A 15,846-nucleotide genomic window follows, 5' to 3' on the forward strand; every position below is an offset into this window, starting at 1 on the left:
GCTTGGTGACCTCTGCTCTAGCACACAGGTGTCAAACTCAATCGCTTCACGTGATTTATCATGACATATTGCGAAATTTTTTGCCTTTGTGGAGCTGGGGTGGGCAAGGCCCCAAGGCCTCCCTGAACCACTAAGATACCTCATGCTTCCCAATCCCTTCTTGCTGCGCCGGACTCACTTACCTTGAAAAGATCTGTCTCTTCTCTGCCGTGGTTCCTGCTTTTGAGGGACAGGAGAGTCGATGGAAGCCCCTGGGGGCCATAATATCGCACAAGTTCAGGCACTGATCCTTTTCCCCAGAGAATGGGTTCCTGCTGTTTGCCGTGCCTGCCTCCTGTTCCCCCCCCCCAACTCCGGAGCCATGTAGTCGCTGCCCCTGGAATGGAAATTGGGGGAGGCTTCTGCATGCCTCCAGAGGTTGGATCCAGGCCTCGGAGGACTGCTCCAAACTGCTGCCGCCCACAATGGAGCTTCTGGAGGTTGGATCCAGGCCTCAGAGAGGTCTTCCAAGCCGTTTGCACCCAGAACAGAGATCAGGGGAGGCTTCTGCATGTCTCTGTAGGTTAGATCCAGGCCTTGGAGGGGTTCTTCAAGCTGCTGCTGCCCGGAACGGAGCTTCCGGATGTTGGATCCAGGCCTCGGAAGGACCCTCCAAGCTGTTTGCATCTGGAACAGAGATCGGGGGAGGCTTCTGCATGCCTCTGGATGTTGAATCCAGGCCTCAGAGGACTGCTCCAAGCTGTTGCCGCCTGGAAGGGAGCTTCTGGACCTCCCCCGACCTCTGTTCCAGGTGCAAACGGCTTGGAGGACCCTTCCGAGTCCTGTATCCAACCTCCAGAGGCATGTAGAAGCCTCCCCTGATCTCCGTTCCGGGCAGCAGTAGCTTGGAGGACCCCTCCGAGGCCTGGATCCAACGTCTGGAAGCTACGTTCAGGGCGGTGGCAGCTCAGAGCAGTCTTCTGAGGCCTGGATCCAACCTCCAGAGGCATGAAGAAGTCTTCCCCGATCTCCGTTCTGGGCGCAAACGGCTTGGAGGACGTCTCTGAAGCCTGGATCCAACCTCTGGAAGTTCTGGGTGCAAACGGCTTGGAGGAGGCATCCAAGGCTCCAGAGACAACAGGGTCACTTTCTCCCTCAGCGTGGAAAGTTCTGGTGGGCTGGAAGCAGCTGCGAGGGGCCTGGCCTTCTCCCTCAGTTGAAGGCTTCAGACCTGCCCTGAGGCAGATAGGAGTTGGGGGCAGGAGCAAGAGACAGGCACCTTTTGCCTAGAGAATGAAAGTTTCTGAGGTCCCTGATTTGGCGCAAGTTCAAACACTCGCACAAGATCACAGATTCCAGAAACTTCCATTCTTGGCACGAAAAGCATTTCCAAGCCAACTCTCCTCTCCCTCAAAGGAAAAGAAACCACGGCAGAGAGGATTTTTGCAAGGTAAGTGAGTCCGTCGCAGCAGGAAGGGAGGGGAAAGCAGTTGTGAGGAGTGGGGTGGAATAGGGTGAATGTTGCAGAGCCTCTGCAGTCGCTTGTAAGGCCTAACGACTGCCGTGGTGCTGCAATATTCTTAATTGTGGGACCTGCTTATAAACACCAGGGGGCACCGATCGTGTAACTTCAAACAAACGTTAAGTGAATGCTCCTGATTCGGGGATTACCTGTACTTTGTGTATAGTAGACATTTTTAATAGCTTTCCATGCATTTTCTGCTTTAAAATGTATCGTTCATCGGGAACATTACCTCTTTCAGAACAGAATGAATCCTAAACCTTTTATTGTTTAGCAGTACTTTGGGTTCATTTCAGATGTTTGATTCTTATCCAGCCCATTATGTAACTTAGACAATATTCTGTATTATTGACAACTCATAATGAATAATAGAAATTTCTGCTGTCAACATGTTGATGGCATTTCACTTTAGTATTCTGGATGATTACTTCGTGTATATGTATATAAAATGCAGATAATTGGCAAAATTCTTTAAAAGGTTGCAGACCAATAGCTCAAGTACCAAACAATTTCTCCTTAGTTCTAAGTTGGATCTTTCTTTAATGATCTTCCACCCATTACTTCTTGTCCTGCCCTCAGGTGCTTTAGAGCAGGGCTTTTCAACCTTTTCACCGATTGTACCACTTTTAAAATATTGTAACATCCAAGTACCACCAGTCACCTAGCAAGGTGTCAAAAACCTGATGACCAAAGAAAAAAGAAAGGAAAAAAGTGATGAAGTACAGGTAGTCCTCGACTTACAACAGTTCACTTAGTGACTGTTCAAACTTACAATGGCACTGAAAAAGGTGCCCCCCCCAAGCCACAGCCGAGCAAGACACCTGCCTGCCTGCCCGGCGGCGCTCTTCCTCCTGTCCGAGGTTTTCATTGTTGTGAGCATTTCTGTTGAGGATTGGCAGCAGGGGTGGGGTGGGAGGTGTTTGGTTTTTATTCCCCCCCCCTGTCTGCTGGGTGGTTGCAGCAGGTTTTGGTCACTTCACATGACCCTGGAACACTGTGACCGTCATAAATATGAATCAGTTGCCAAGCATCTGAATGCAAATCACAAGACCCTGGAGATGCTGCAACATTCCAGCTGATCGGTGCTTCTTCTGGGCTCAGAAGTGCCAGGATCAACGCCGAGCTCCAGCTGCAGCCTGGCGCCGATCCTGGCGCTTCCACTGAGCCCTGACAGCCCCGAAGAAGCACTGATCCTGGCGCTTCCGCTGAGCCCTGCAGCTTCAGCCATCTCTCACTCAGGCTTGTGCGGTGCTGCCATCAGTTCAACTCATTCCCCTCCCCCCACTACCACTTTTCTAGGATGGTTGTGTACCACCTGCCAGATGCCAATGTATCACAGGTAGTACCCGTACCACTGGTTGAAAAGCCCTGCTTTAGAGAATGTTGAGTCCCTCTTCTCTGTGACAGCTGGATGGCAATTGTCATGTCACACTTTATCCTTCTCTTCAGTAAGCTAGACATACCTAGTTCCCTTAACAGATTAGCCTTCAGACCCCTTACCATCTTTGTTGTTCTTCTCTGTACTCTTCCTAGGGTGTCAGGATCTTTTTTTGTATCGTGGTAACCAGAAGTGGATGCAGTGTGCCAAGTATGGCCTCACTACTGCATTGTATAGTGATAATAGTTCTTCATGTAATTTTGATGCTATTCCTTTGTTGATGCAGCCTAGATTGACTTTTTTTGGCAGCTGCAGCATCTGCTGGCTCATCCTTAAGCTGTGATTCACCTGGACATCTAGATCCTTCTCACAATTACTACTGTTGAGCTAGAGACCATTCGATTTTTCCTGTCTAGGTGCAGGACCTTATTTTTCTCACTACTAAACTGCATCTTGTTGAATGCTTGTCTGTCAAAATAACAGAATGTTAAAATAATAAGAGTTGGAAGGGACCTTAGAGGTCTTCTAGTCCAACCCGCTGCTCAAGCAGGAGACCCTATACCATTTCAGACAAATGTCTGTCCAGTCTTCTTTTAAAAAGCCTCCAGTTATGGAGCACCCAAAATTTCTGAAGGCTGATTCCACTGGTTGTTTATTAAACTTATTGTCAGGAAGTTTCTCTTTAGTTCTAGGTTGCTTCTCTCCTTGGTTTAGTTTCTTGTCTTTTTTTTCTGGTGGTTTGGAAAATAGGTTGACCCCTCCTCTTCTTTGTGGCAGCCCCCCAAACATTGGGACACTGCTATCATGTCACCCCTAGTCCTTCTTTTCACTAGACTAGACATACTCAGTTCCTCAACTGTTCTTCATATGTTTTATCCTTCAGTCCCCTGATCATCTTTGTTTCTCTTCTCTGCACTCTTTCCAAAGTCTCAACATCTTTTTTATATTGTGGTGACTTTTTAAACCGGTACCAATACTTCTTGTGATCTTTATCTATCCCTCTGTTAATGCAGCCTAGGATTGCATTGGCTTTTTTGGTGGCTGCAGCACACTGGTGGCTCATATTTAAGTGATTGTCCAGAAGGACTCCAATATCTGTCTCGCAATTACTGCTATTGAGCCAAGTTTCACCTAATCTGTACATTTGGAGGTTTTTTGCATAAGTGTAAAACCTTACTTTCTCACCGTTGAATTTCATTTTGTTAGATAGGGCCTAGTGTTCAAGTCTGTCGAGAGCCGTCTGGATCTCGAGCCTGTCTTCTGGGGTGTTGGCTATGCCTGCCAGCTTGGTGTCATCTGCAAATTTAATGAGTTCCCCTTTATTTCCTCATCTAAATAGTTTATGAAGAGTAATAGACCTCAGAGGCAACCTTAGGATACCCCACTTTTCATGTAGATGTAGTTCCATTAAGAACTACATGTTGAGTGTGGTTTGTCAGCCAGTTCCGAATCCATCTGGTGGTGATGCTGTCTATCCCAGATTTTTCTAGCTTACCAAGAAGTAGGTGATGGTCTACTTTTTTGAATACTTTACTGAAATCCAAGTATAGTGTGTTGACAGTGTTTTGCTGGTCCACTAATTTAGTCTCTTTATCAAAGAATGAAATAAGTTTTGATTGGCATGATCCTTTTTTGACAAACACATGTTGGCTTATGGTTATGACTTTGCTTGCTTCCAAGTATTTGCAGGTGTAGTGCTTGATTACCTTTTTCCGTATATTCCCAGGTATTGATATCAGGCTATTTGGTTGGTTTTCTTTGCTCCTGGCCACTATTTACCAATTATTGCTGAATTCTATCTACTTCTGAGTCTAATCATTGAACCTTGACTTTGTCTTCTAAAGTGTTGGCAATTCCTCCCAGCTAGGTGTCATCTGCAAATTTTATGAGTTTCCCTTCTATCCCATTGCATAAATTATTTAAGAAGATGTTGAAGGGTATTTGATGACCAAAGAAAAAAGAAAGGAAAAAAGTGATGAAGAACAGGTAATCCTCGACTTACAACAAGCCACCCCATTGTATGCTCCCTTTAAATCTAGTTCCATTGAAGATTACACATTCAGTGTGGTTGGTCAAGCCAGTTAGAAATTCATCTCTAACCTTGGTGGAGCAGTGGGCTAATGCCTCCTTAAGTAACACCAGCTGCCTGCAATTAGTGTAGGTTCGCATCCCACCAGGCTCAAGGTTGACTCAGCCTTCCATCCTTCCGAGGTAGGTAAAATGAGGACCCAGATTGTTGGGGGCAATTAAGCTGACTTTGTAATAATGCCGCTTGGGGGGTGTATGAAAGCCCTAATAAGCAGGCATATACATAGAATGAAGGCTACTGCTAAGCTTGTAAGCCGCCCTGAGTCTTCGGAGAAGGGCGGGATATAAATGGAATAAAAATAAATAAATAAATAAATAAAAAAAATCTCGTCGTGATGCTGTCTAGTCCACATTGTTCTATCTTGCCAAGAAGTAGGTTGTGGTCTGCTTTGAGTTAAGCAGTTCTGCTTTCTCCCTACTGCCTGTTACTTCCTTGCCATCTTCCCTCTTTAGCAGAACTACAGTTTCCTTGACTTTTTTCTTGTTATTAATATGTTGGAGAAAACCTTTTTTATTGTCCTTGATTTCTGTTGCAAGTCTTTGTTCATTCTGAGCCTTTGCTTTCCTCACTTCATCTTTGCATGTTCTGGCTGTCTTCTCATAATCAGCCTTAGTTATGTCTCCCTCTTTCTATTTTTTGTACTTGTCCTTTTTGTCTTTCAGTTTGACAGAGAGATCTTTGTGCAGCCATGCTGGTTTCCTCTTGAACTTCTTGTTTCTCTTTTTCAACGGTATTGCATTGGACTGGGCCCGTATGATCACACTTCTCAGTGTTTTCCACGCTTCTTGAGTTGTTTTCCCCTTTAGGATTTTCATCCATGGAATCTTTCCTACGTTTTCTCTTGAGTTTGTTAAAATCAGCTCTTTTAAAGTTTAAGACTCTGGTTGGATTATTTTCTATTGTTTGTGTTTGTATTATATTGAATTTCAGCATGACATGGGTCACTTTCACCCAAGGTTCTGGCAACTTCAACTCCCTCTACCACTTCTCTGTTAGTAAGGATTAGGTCCGGTATAGCTTTACTTCTAGTTCCATCCTCCACCTTTGGGTGACAAAGTTGTCAGCTAGGTTGATTAAGAATCTGTTTGATCTCCCACTCGCTGCAGAGTTTGTCTCCCAATTGATATCTGGATAGTTGAAGTCTCCCATTACTTCTATGGTATGCTTCCTACATACGTTTGTTAATTGGTTGGCAGCGAGTTCATCTATTTCTTCTGATTGGTTGGGTGGCCTGACTTTTTTTTATAGATCTGCGTATATTATGCATGCATACAGTGCATATATTAGCCAATCTTCACTTAGCTAATTGAAGATAACAAGTGATGGATCATTTATAAATTATCAATATTTCCTGGTTTTTCAGCTCATAGTACTACTGGTTGAGAGAAAGAAAAATTGGGAGTGAAAGAAATCTTTCACTTTTTAATGACAAATTTTCTCCTAATCACCTAAATGGCAAACATATCCTACAAACATTCATAATAATAAATTGCACTGGAGATGGTTCAGCCCTTAATTACTTCATCTCCTTTTCTATTTTTAATGAAAATTAATGTGTACAAATCTAATTAAATAGTTAATTCTTTAAAATAAAATAGTTAATTCTTTAAAATAAAAAGTTCTACTCTGAGTACTATAAAATGTGTATTTAGATCGTATCAGGCAACAAGAATGCAGTACTTCAAACCAGCTTTCAGATTTTGAATCGGTTTCACTCTGGATTTCAGGATGCGCAACACTGGAATAAATTTTATTTTCTTAATTCTAATCAGTAGTGGTTCACAAAATGCTGTTGTTTCACATACGATTTTAAATTCTTGACTACCCTCATTATGAAAGAGAATTTTCATTTCGGTTTCATATAAATAGATATAATTTACTGTTCAAAAACTATATACCTAAGAGAACAAGTGTCAGTAAAATTGATTTCCAACTTTAAAAATAAATGGTGGGATATGTCTCTGACACTTTTTTAGATGCCATTTTAAATATGGTGAATATTGCTGCTAATATACTTGGAGCAAAAACTGAAGAGGACACAGCAGAACAAGGTAGGCATATACAATGTTATCTAATAAATTATGGAATAAATTTTAAATGGCTCTTCTGTGTAGATGGACTTTCTCTCTGTTTTGCATAATAATAAAAACTCTGAAATTGTAAGAAATTAACATTTCTTACCTTATTTTTCTTCAACAGGTTATAAAGTAAATAAAGAACTTTTCATTTTAAAAAAACAATTTGAAGTAATAGTAAAGCAATAAGTAAAGTCAAAAATATTAGGGAAATATTTAGCAATTGATTAACAAACCAATAATTTAACCATAGCAATTAAAATCACCTCCCAAAAAATGCAGCTATCTATGGACCAAAAACATTTACAGAAAGAAAGCTTTTAATATATGTTAGTCCCACTAGCTCAACCAGACCAGAAAATCAACTCCACAGGATGACTAGATTTGCACTATAACAGAACCTTGCAAATCTGCTTGTGCTTTTAATACCCCAGTATTATTTGTCTGAGCCACTTCTGAATGTTATCTTGCTTCCCAAGACTTAATGTTTCAGCCTTCTTTGCCTAGGCAACAATTCTTGCATATTTCTCCTCACTCTCTAGAATCTCTCACATAAGACCCTGCCCTGTGAGAAGGAGGCAAAATGAGTTTTCTTTGAAAGATGTCCATTCAGGACATTGAACTGAGACAATTACTGGTTATTTGTGTACCATCTAGATCAGACATATCAAACTCGCAACGTCACGTGACGTCGCACAATGTATCGGGACAGTTTTGCCATTGCCGGCAATGGGATGGGCGTGGCTTCTGGATGACGCATCCGGCACACGGGCTGGGAGTTTGACACCCCTGATCTAGATCCTCTGTAGTGAGAGAACATGTAAATCTTACATAAATAAATATTACACATTGAATAGTATACTAGCAAATTAAAAACAAATAATTTCTTCTGAAATCACAATCAGTTCAATGGAATTTCATATAATTAAACTGTATGTCTTTTCAATAGGAAACAATATTTCTGAAAACGCAACTGCCACTTCCAGAGAAACACCCAATCTACCAGAACCAACCACTGTTCCTTCTTTAGAGTAAGTAACGTGTGCTAGATAATTAGGCTAATCTAAATGTGGTTTGGAAAATTAAAACTCTGGAAGAGTAAATGTTTGCTTATGCAAAGAGTTCACTTTTCATCCTGAAAATATGAAAGCAAGAAAAACAGAAAAATGGAAATGAAGAATAGGGTTTTTTTTGTTTTCTCTCTGAGACATTCCTTCCACAAGTAAAATTGAAAAATTTAATTATGAAATTTATTCTAATATTTTCATTCTTTTTGTGTAAAATGGTTCAGATACGAAAAGAGCTTATGCTTAGAAATATATCAAACAAAAAACTCATGAACATGTGAAAGAATATTAATTCCTTTAACCACTTTTTAAAACAAGGATGTACTAAAGTGCATGTTTATTGTATTAATTTTTCAACCTGTGTTTGTAGACTTGTTTCTCCAGAAATACCAGCAACTGAAAATGAGATGTTAGTTTTGGAAATCACGGGAGAGAGACCAATTGTTCAGCTTGTTCATGAATATGAAGAAGAAGTCAGTCAGTCCACCGTGACCCTGCTGCCAAGTGATGAACAAGAAGAGGAAGTATCGTGGTTTGAGCATGAAACACAGATCTATTGTTACGATCTGACTGCTGCCTGTTGTATTTCTCATTTTTCAGAGTATGTATTCAAGCGGTGTTCAGCAATAGCAGTTCTCCATCCTCCCTACAATAAAACTGATAGCATTTTGGAAAAACATAATTCTGTTACTGTTTCACAGACACAACTAGTTCCAACCAAATCATTGCATATTTTGGTGCATGAGCAATCTTCAGAAAAACCAGATGTCTTAACTGAAGACTTATCTGAAATGGCAGTAGGTGTTCTAAGCAGTGTGTTAAATGAGGCTACAATTAATCAGACTGAAGTTACTTTTGAACTGGAGCCTAGTCATCCACAGACTGTATCACAATCCATCCTCTTAGATGTTACAACAGGAACCAGATCACCATCCATAGTAGAGGTGTCCTCTGAGCCTACAAAATATGAAAATGTATCTGAAAACCCAGAGGTCCTTTCCCAAGAGGAAATCCCTGCTGAAGAAAATAGACTTGCAGTATCTGTTACAGACAAACCTTCTACACCAAGTATTATACCGGAACTCAGTGTGTTGAACACAGAAGAAAAAACCTCAATGGAAACTACTTCAAAGCCAACAGAAACTGTTTTACAGTCCGAATGTACAGTAGCCATAGAAAACTATGGCGTGGAAACAAAAGTTAGTTCTTCGGAAACAGAAAAGCAGGAGGTGTCACTTGTGGAATCGTCATCCTTGGAAATAAAAGATGATGAGCAGACTGTTGAGGAAACATTTCTTGCAATTTCAGTTTCTGGTGGGTTGCCAAGAACCGCCACGGACTTTTATGCTGAACTACAGAATTCCACAGATTTAGGCTACACAAATGGGAATCTTGTTCATGGGTCAAATCAAAAAGAGTCTGTGTTTATGAGACTCAATAATCGCATAAAAGCCCTGGAAGTAAATATGTCTCTCAGTAGCCGCTATTTAGAAGAACTAAGTCAGAGGTACGTACAGCAATGGAATTCTTACTGTCTGATTTTTTAAAAAAATAAATAAATAAAAATCATGAAATATATTCTTTATATAGATAGTCCTCAAGTTAACTCAGCAGTTAGGATTGATAATTTTGTCATTACGTGATGCAGTATTAAAGGTCAATGTCACATGGCCACATTGCTAAGCAATAGAGGGTGGTGGAGGCCTTGGGAGGCCCCGTGCAGCTGCGTACAAGTTGAGGAAGGAAGTGCTGCAGAGTAGCCCAAGTTCAGGAAAAGCAGGGGAAAGAGGGTGCAATGTATGGAAGTAAAAGGGGGAAAGAACATGGTACATGTGGGAGCAAATGGGGGGGAGACCCAGATCATGCATTGTGCAAGAAAAAGGGGAAGGAAGGCATGTCTGTGAGCAAAGGAGGGAAGGACAGCAGAGAGCTTGAAGCAGGGTATAGTGTGTGCAAGCACATAAAGCTACAGGGGAGAAGATTTACCTGAGTGAAGTGCAGCCTTCTCTGCTTGTTTTCCCATTGATTTTGCTTGTTGGAAGCCAGCTGGGAAAGTCACAAATGGAAATTGCGTGTCTATGGGATATAGTGTAACCAATGAGTGCGAGCTGATTGCCAAGTGTCCAAATTTGGTTCACATGACCGTGGAAGTGCGGCAACAGCTGGAATTTTGAGGGTCACTGAACAAATGGCCATTAAGTGAGGACTGTAATTATTAATGCATAGAGAAATGATTTTGTATAAAGTTTTAAATAAGAATACAAGGAAGGTCCAGGCCACTTGGGGGACTTAGTATTAAAAAAATAATGTATGTTAATTGTGCATGATGGTCTCAGAAATCAAGGAAGCATAATTTTACTCTGATGGCCAAAATTTCTTTTATGTATAATTGTAAAATCATCATGCAAAGCATCTTTGGGTACCGTCCCAAAAATAATTTAAAACCAACAATCCTTTCCTTGGAAGGAAAGATGTGCTTGTCAGTTGAGCAGCCTAACAATGTGTTGTTTTTTTTAAAAAAAAGGGTTTTGGTTTTGTTTTGTTTTTCTAATTGTGCAGATATAAGGATGACTAAATGAAATTGGGGAGAGGTGAGAAATGACAGTAAGATTTTCTTTTACTTTGTAGGTATCGAAAGCAAATGGAAGAAATGCAGAAAGCTTTTAATCAGACAATAATAAAACTTCAGAACACTTCATACATAGCAGAACAGCAGGTGTGCTGTTTTTTGTTATCTGTAACTTAATGGTTTTGAAATTAAAGAAACAAGTTTATTTTACAAGTGCTCCCTGAGTTATGATGGGAATTGGAGCTAGGTTTACCGCCACTAAGCAAAGCATGATGTAACGTGACTGCATCGCTTAGCAATAGAAATCCTGGCACTGTCAAGGTCCTTAGGGTCTATAGCAGGCTTCTTAAAGAAAAAGTGACAGTGGTTTACTGGAGTGATTTGCTGGCTTCCCCGTTGACTTGCTTTTGGGAAGCTGGCAGGGTAACTGACAAATGACTATCGCATGACCACAAGGATGCCAGAACTTCCAAGATTGGTCATAAGTCAATTTTTTCAGCGCTGCTGTAACTTTGAACAGTCGCCAAACAAATGGATATAAACCTGACTACAAGAAGCCATTTTTGCAATATCAAGAATAGCTAATGCTTCTTTATTATCATTTGATGAATTTCTTATTAATAAAAAATTTAAGACCACCTTTATTTATCTACTGCATTAGCATGACTAAGTCCGTTTGTGTTTAGTTTTAGGGGAAACTAGAGAACCCATGACCTGTTGGATCATCCTTTCAGAGATATTTCTTTACCAAATTCTTCAAAGCCTTCAGTAGTTATAGAACTTCTAATATAGTGCCTTCAGTGGACAAGCTGGGATATATTCAGAGATGTACCTGCCTTGAAAATAGCCTATGTTGCACAGTCAAACATCAGCACAGGAATTGTTTTGTGACATTTAGTATTACATCATAGACTACTTTATGATAATGCTTATCATAAAATGTTTCATAATTTTTTTTCAAATGTCAATTACATGGTAGCTATAGGTTCTAAATTTTGGACATATTCTGTAATTTAGCCCATTTGATATATTTTAGTTCCAAGATAGACAGCCAGACAGGAAATTGCTTACAATTTCTTCTTCCCCTTCTCTCTTTACAAAGCAGAGATTGGAGAAGAAGGGATTGCAAAAGAGAAAGGCATACAATGGAGAATATACCAAGCTGTTTGTGTAGTGCAGGGGTAGGCAACCTCGGCTCTTTTATGACTCATGGACTTCAACTCCCAGAATTCCTGAGCCAGCATAGCTGGCTCAGGAATTCTGGGAGTTGAAGTCCATGAGTCATAAAAGAGCCGAGGTTGCCTACCCCTGGTGTAGTGCATGTGACTGCTGGCGCCAGCATATTGCTTTTGTGGTGTACTCCCCAATATGTGCCTCCTTACTCTCATGTAGTCCCTCTCCAATAGAGGTAAATATTAATTCCCTTTTTGTTAATTATCCCAGCACCCAGATGAACATTCCAAAGGGCAAAGGACACAAGCAAAAGCCAAAGTTTGAAATTGATTAATCTTGTCAATATTAAGCCAGAAAGGACAGTTATGGTCACTGATTTCCCACTTACCATATGATGTTGCTAGTTCCCATTGTGGTTGCTAAATAAGGATTGTGTATATTATACAATTTCAGAAATACCGCATTTCTATATAGTAAATACTTTTAAAGATTAAGAAGAAAAGGAAATCATGGGTGTTTTTTTTTACTATTTATCTAGGATTTCAAACAGACAGAGGCCATCCAGCTTCTACAGGCTCAACTAACAAATATGACACTCATTGTTTCCAATCTGTCATCAACAGTAGCTGAACTAAAAATAAAGGTAAACATCTGAATAATACGAAAGAAACATGTTTTAAAATTTAGGTACCAATATTTATATTTCGAACACAGTTTTTTTAAAAACATGAAATAGTAGTAATGGGCTTTTAGTTTCATAGAAGATAGATTTTAACTAGAATTCAGTCATATGGCTTCTTTGTCAAAATAATTGATCTTGAAAATGCTAAGTTGAAATACATTGTACAGTCCATAACTAACACTTTCATGTGAAAAAGTTGTCTACAATTGTTAGTCATATGAAAATATGCTTATGTGTTGCCAACTGGTTTGGACAAAATACTTTAAAGTATTTTGAATAGGTTTTCTATAGGATAATAAGCTCCTTATAATAGGAAGAATTAAAAGATAACCAGTAACAAATTTATGGCAGGCTTCTTACTGTACCTGTAGGCTGACATAATTGGATCCAATTATGGTATAAATAGAGCTGTTCCCATTAATAACATAAGGCTGTACTATGATGACTGTATACAAGCAAATAATTCTTTCATTTTTCAGTAGTTTTTAAGAGAATTGTAGAAATTTGTATCATGGAATAGGCTTGCATGAGGGAGACTCCATACAGAGTTGAATTTATTTCATTCCAGTCAGGTCATACTATTGAATGCTATCCATTGTAGCTGACATTCTGTTGGACTTAAAGGGATACCTATGGGGGCAATAAAAGGAAAAGGCTTGAATCCATGGAGCAGGGTGAGCAGTTGTATCTAGGAGCAACTGCTCTAAGTAACAACAGAATAGAGAGTTATAGCTACATTATATAGAATAAGACATTTTCATTTCTATGCCTTGACAACTTTTTATAGTCTACACCAGAGGTCCCCAACCTTTTGGGCAGAGAGGTTTTTCTGCGGACCGGAGGGGGCGTGGTTTTGTGTGTTGCCTGCCTCTCGCAAATGGGGCTTTGCTTGTTTGTGCAGCCCGGTTGCTGGCATGCTGCGGCCCGGGGGTTGGGGACCCCTGGTTTATACCACGGGTGTCAAACTCGTCACGTTACGTGTTGCGACATATCATGACTCTTTTTGCATTGCCGGCAATGAGTTGGGCGCGGCTTCGGTATGATGAAACCAGCCCGTGGGTCGGCAGTTTGACACCCCTGGTACATACACTCAATTATCATAGCTTAAAATGACCTTTACCACTTTGTTAACTGCTAGATTGTTCTATTTCAAGTACAAAAGATTTGGCACAAATGGCATGCTTTTTTCACCAATTTTATGGTTGAACAGTATTTATGAATATCACAGCTGCTATAACTGAATGTGATTGGGTAGAAAATATCATTTCGCAGAGAGGCTAAGAGAAAATAATTGTATAAGATCTGGAAATGCATCAAAGAAGGAAACTTGAGCCCTAAAATACAAACTTTCTTCTTGGCATTTACAAGTTTGGTCTTACTGTCTCTGTTTGTTAAGAGACTGCTAGATCCATTTCAACTATCTGTCTGGATCACCCACATGCAAATTCAAAAATGGACATACACAACCTCTCCCGCCCCTTCAAAAAATAGGTTGCTCCATAGGCTTTTCTAATCTTACCTGTATTATGTGCAGTCCTTTCAACCCTGGCTCCATATTCCTCCTTTATACAAGATTGCCTTGCACTCTTCCTTATTCCATCCCCAAACCCCACATTTCCTGTTCCACCTACATGGGAACCCTCCAGAGAAGAACTAGCTTCATTTTGTTCACCTTTCAGAGAATGTATCTTGGAAATAAAAATGGCAAACATTCCTAGCAGCCTGGGAAAGAAATTAAACACCAAAACAAAATTAAATTACTAGAAGCCAACATGAGTTTATCAAAAGATTTATTGGCAGACAAACCTTATTGCATTATTTGACAAACGATTAAATTAATGGACAAGCGAAATGCTGTAGACATGCAGGTAGTCCTCCACTTACGACTACAATTGAGCCCAAAATTTATGTGATTAAGCAAGGCAGTTAACTGAATTTTGACTGAATTTGCCCCATGTTACATCCTTTTTCCCCCGCAATTGTTAAGTGAATCACTGCAACTCTTTAAGTGAATCATGTGGTTGTTAAGCAAATCTGGCTTCCCCCGCTGATTTTGCTAGTCAGAAGCCTGCTGGGAAGTTTACAAATGGTGATCCCATGACCCTGGGACAGTGCCACTGTCATAAATACATGCCAGTTGCCAAGCACCTGAAGTTTGATCAGGTGAGAGCATGAGGATGCTGCAATGCTTGTGAGTGTGAAAACCACTCATAAGTCACTTTTTTCAGTGTCGTAACTTTGAACAGTCACTAAACAAATGGTTGCAAGTCGAGGATTACCTGTAAAACAATATAACAGTAAACAAGAACAAGCAACAAAAGACAGCAAATTGGAAAAGAGGAAAAACAAATCTACACCATTTAAAGAAGCACTCAAATACCCCTTGGCAATGGCCTGGGCAAATAGCCAGCAATTTCCAGAATCTTAGAAACACCAGCATGGCCTATCTGGATCTTGAGGGTGAACCTTATTCCAAAGAGCAGGTGCTGTGACAGTGAAGGTGCACTTTCGGGACCCGACAGCTTTATTTAATCAAAGGAACCCAGCGTGTGCCAACCCTGCCAGACTGAAACAATGTGGAAGATATTACAGCAGACAACTTGTAGTATACTTGGGCTTCCCTAAGGACCGAGTATGCCACAACCTACTTCTTGTTGAGATAAGAAAATGTGGGACACACTGCATCACCACCAGATGGATTCCTAACTGACCAACCGACCGATCAACCAACCACCCTCACCATGTAGTCCTCAATGGAAGTACATCTGCAGGAAGAGAAGCATGCAGTGGGATACCACAAGGTTCTGCCTTATGCCCAGTACTCTCCAATATCTTTACAAATGATTTAGATGAAGGGATAGAAGGGGAACTCATCAACTTTGCAGACAACAGCAAACTGAAGGGAGTAGCCAAGGCTTTAGAAAATAGGTTCAAGATCCAGAAGTACTTGAATTCTGGGCCCTATCCAACAAAATGCAATTCAGTGTTGAGAAAAGTAAGGCTGTCATGGCAAAAAAATAAAAAAGGCACAGGTATAGAATAAATCAGCAGTTCCCACCCTGTGCGGTGGTTTCCAACCAGGCCACAGAAACAGCCAGCGAACACACATATGTACATCCTCACTTGCGCAAGTAGCTGACAAGCCCGTGCACATGCTCCATTTGTGTGAGCAGCATGCATGCATGCACATTGCTTGTGCAAATGGAGCTGTGAGCACGTGCCCACCCTTGCTGGCCACTCATACTGAACCATCCCATTCCCCTCCCCCCCCCCCCGCCGCCGCCAGTCTGCAAATCTGGAAAGGTTGGGGAA

General features: G+C 40.8%; 1 protein-coding gene across 4 annotated transcripts in view; it reads left to right on the forward strand.

Moving 5' to 3' along the window:
- Positions 1 to 15,846, forward strand: part of SUCO (SUN domain containing ossification factor) — an 80,887-nt gene that overhangs the window by 54,222 nt on the left and 10,819 nt on the right. For 3 of the 4 annotated variants that reach the window (XM_081324381.1, XM_081324378.1, XM_081324379.1), the window contains 5 exons: positions 6,945 to 7,019; positions 7,993 to 8,074; positions 8,481 to 9,617; positions 10,739 to 10,826; positions 12,391 to 12,495. In XM_081324381.1, coding sequence (XP_081180507.1) covers positions 6,945 to 7,019; positions 7,993 to 8,074; positions 8,481 to 9,617; positions 10,739 to 10,826; positions 12,391 to 12,495 — 1,487 coding nt within the window. The remainder of the gene's footprint in view (positions 1 to 6,944; positions 7,020 to 7,992; positions 8,075 to 8,480; positions 9,618 to 10,738; positions 10,827 to 12,390; positions 12,496 to 15,846) is intronic. The other variant, XM_081324380.1, reaches the window with a different exon arrangement.

Source organism: Vipera berus (genome assembly GCF_964194415.1).
Source record: "Vipera berus genome assembly, chromosome: 3".
Classification (NCBI taxonomy): Eukaryota; Metazoa; Chordata; class Lepidosauria; order Squamata; family Viperidae; genus Vipera; species Vipera berus.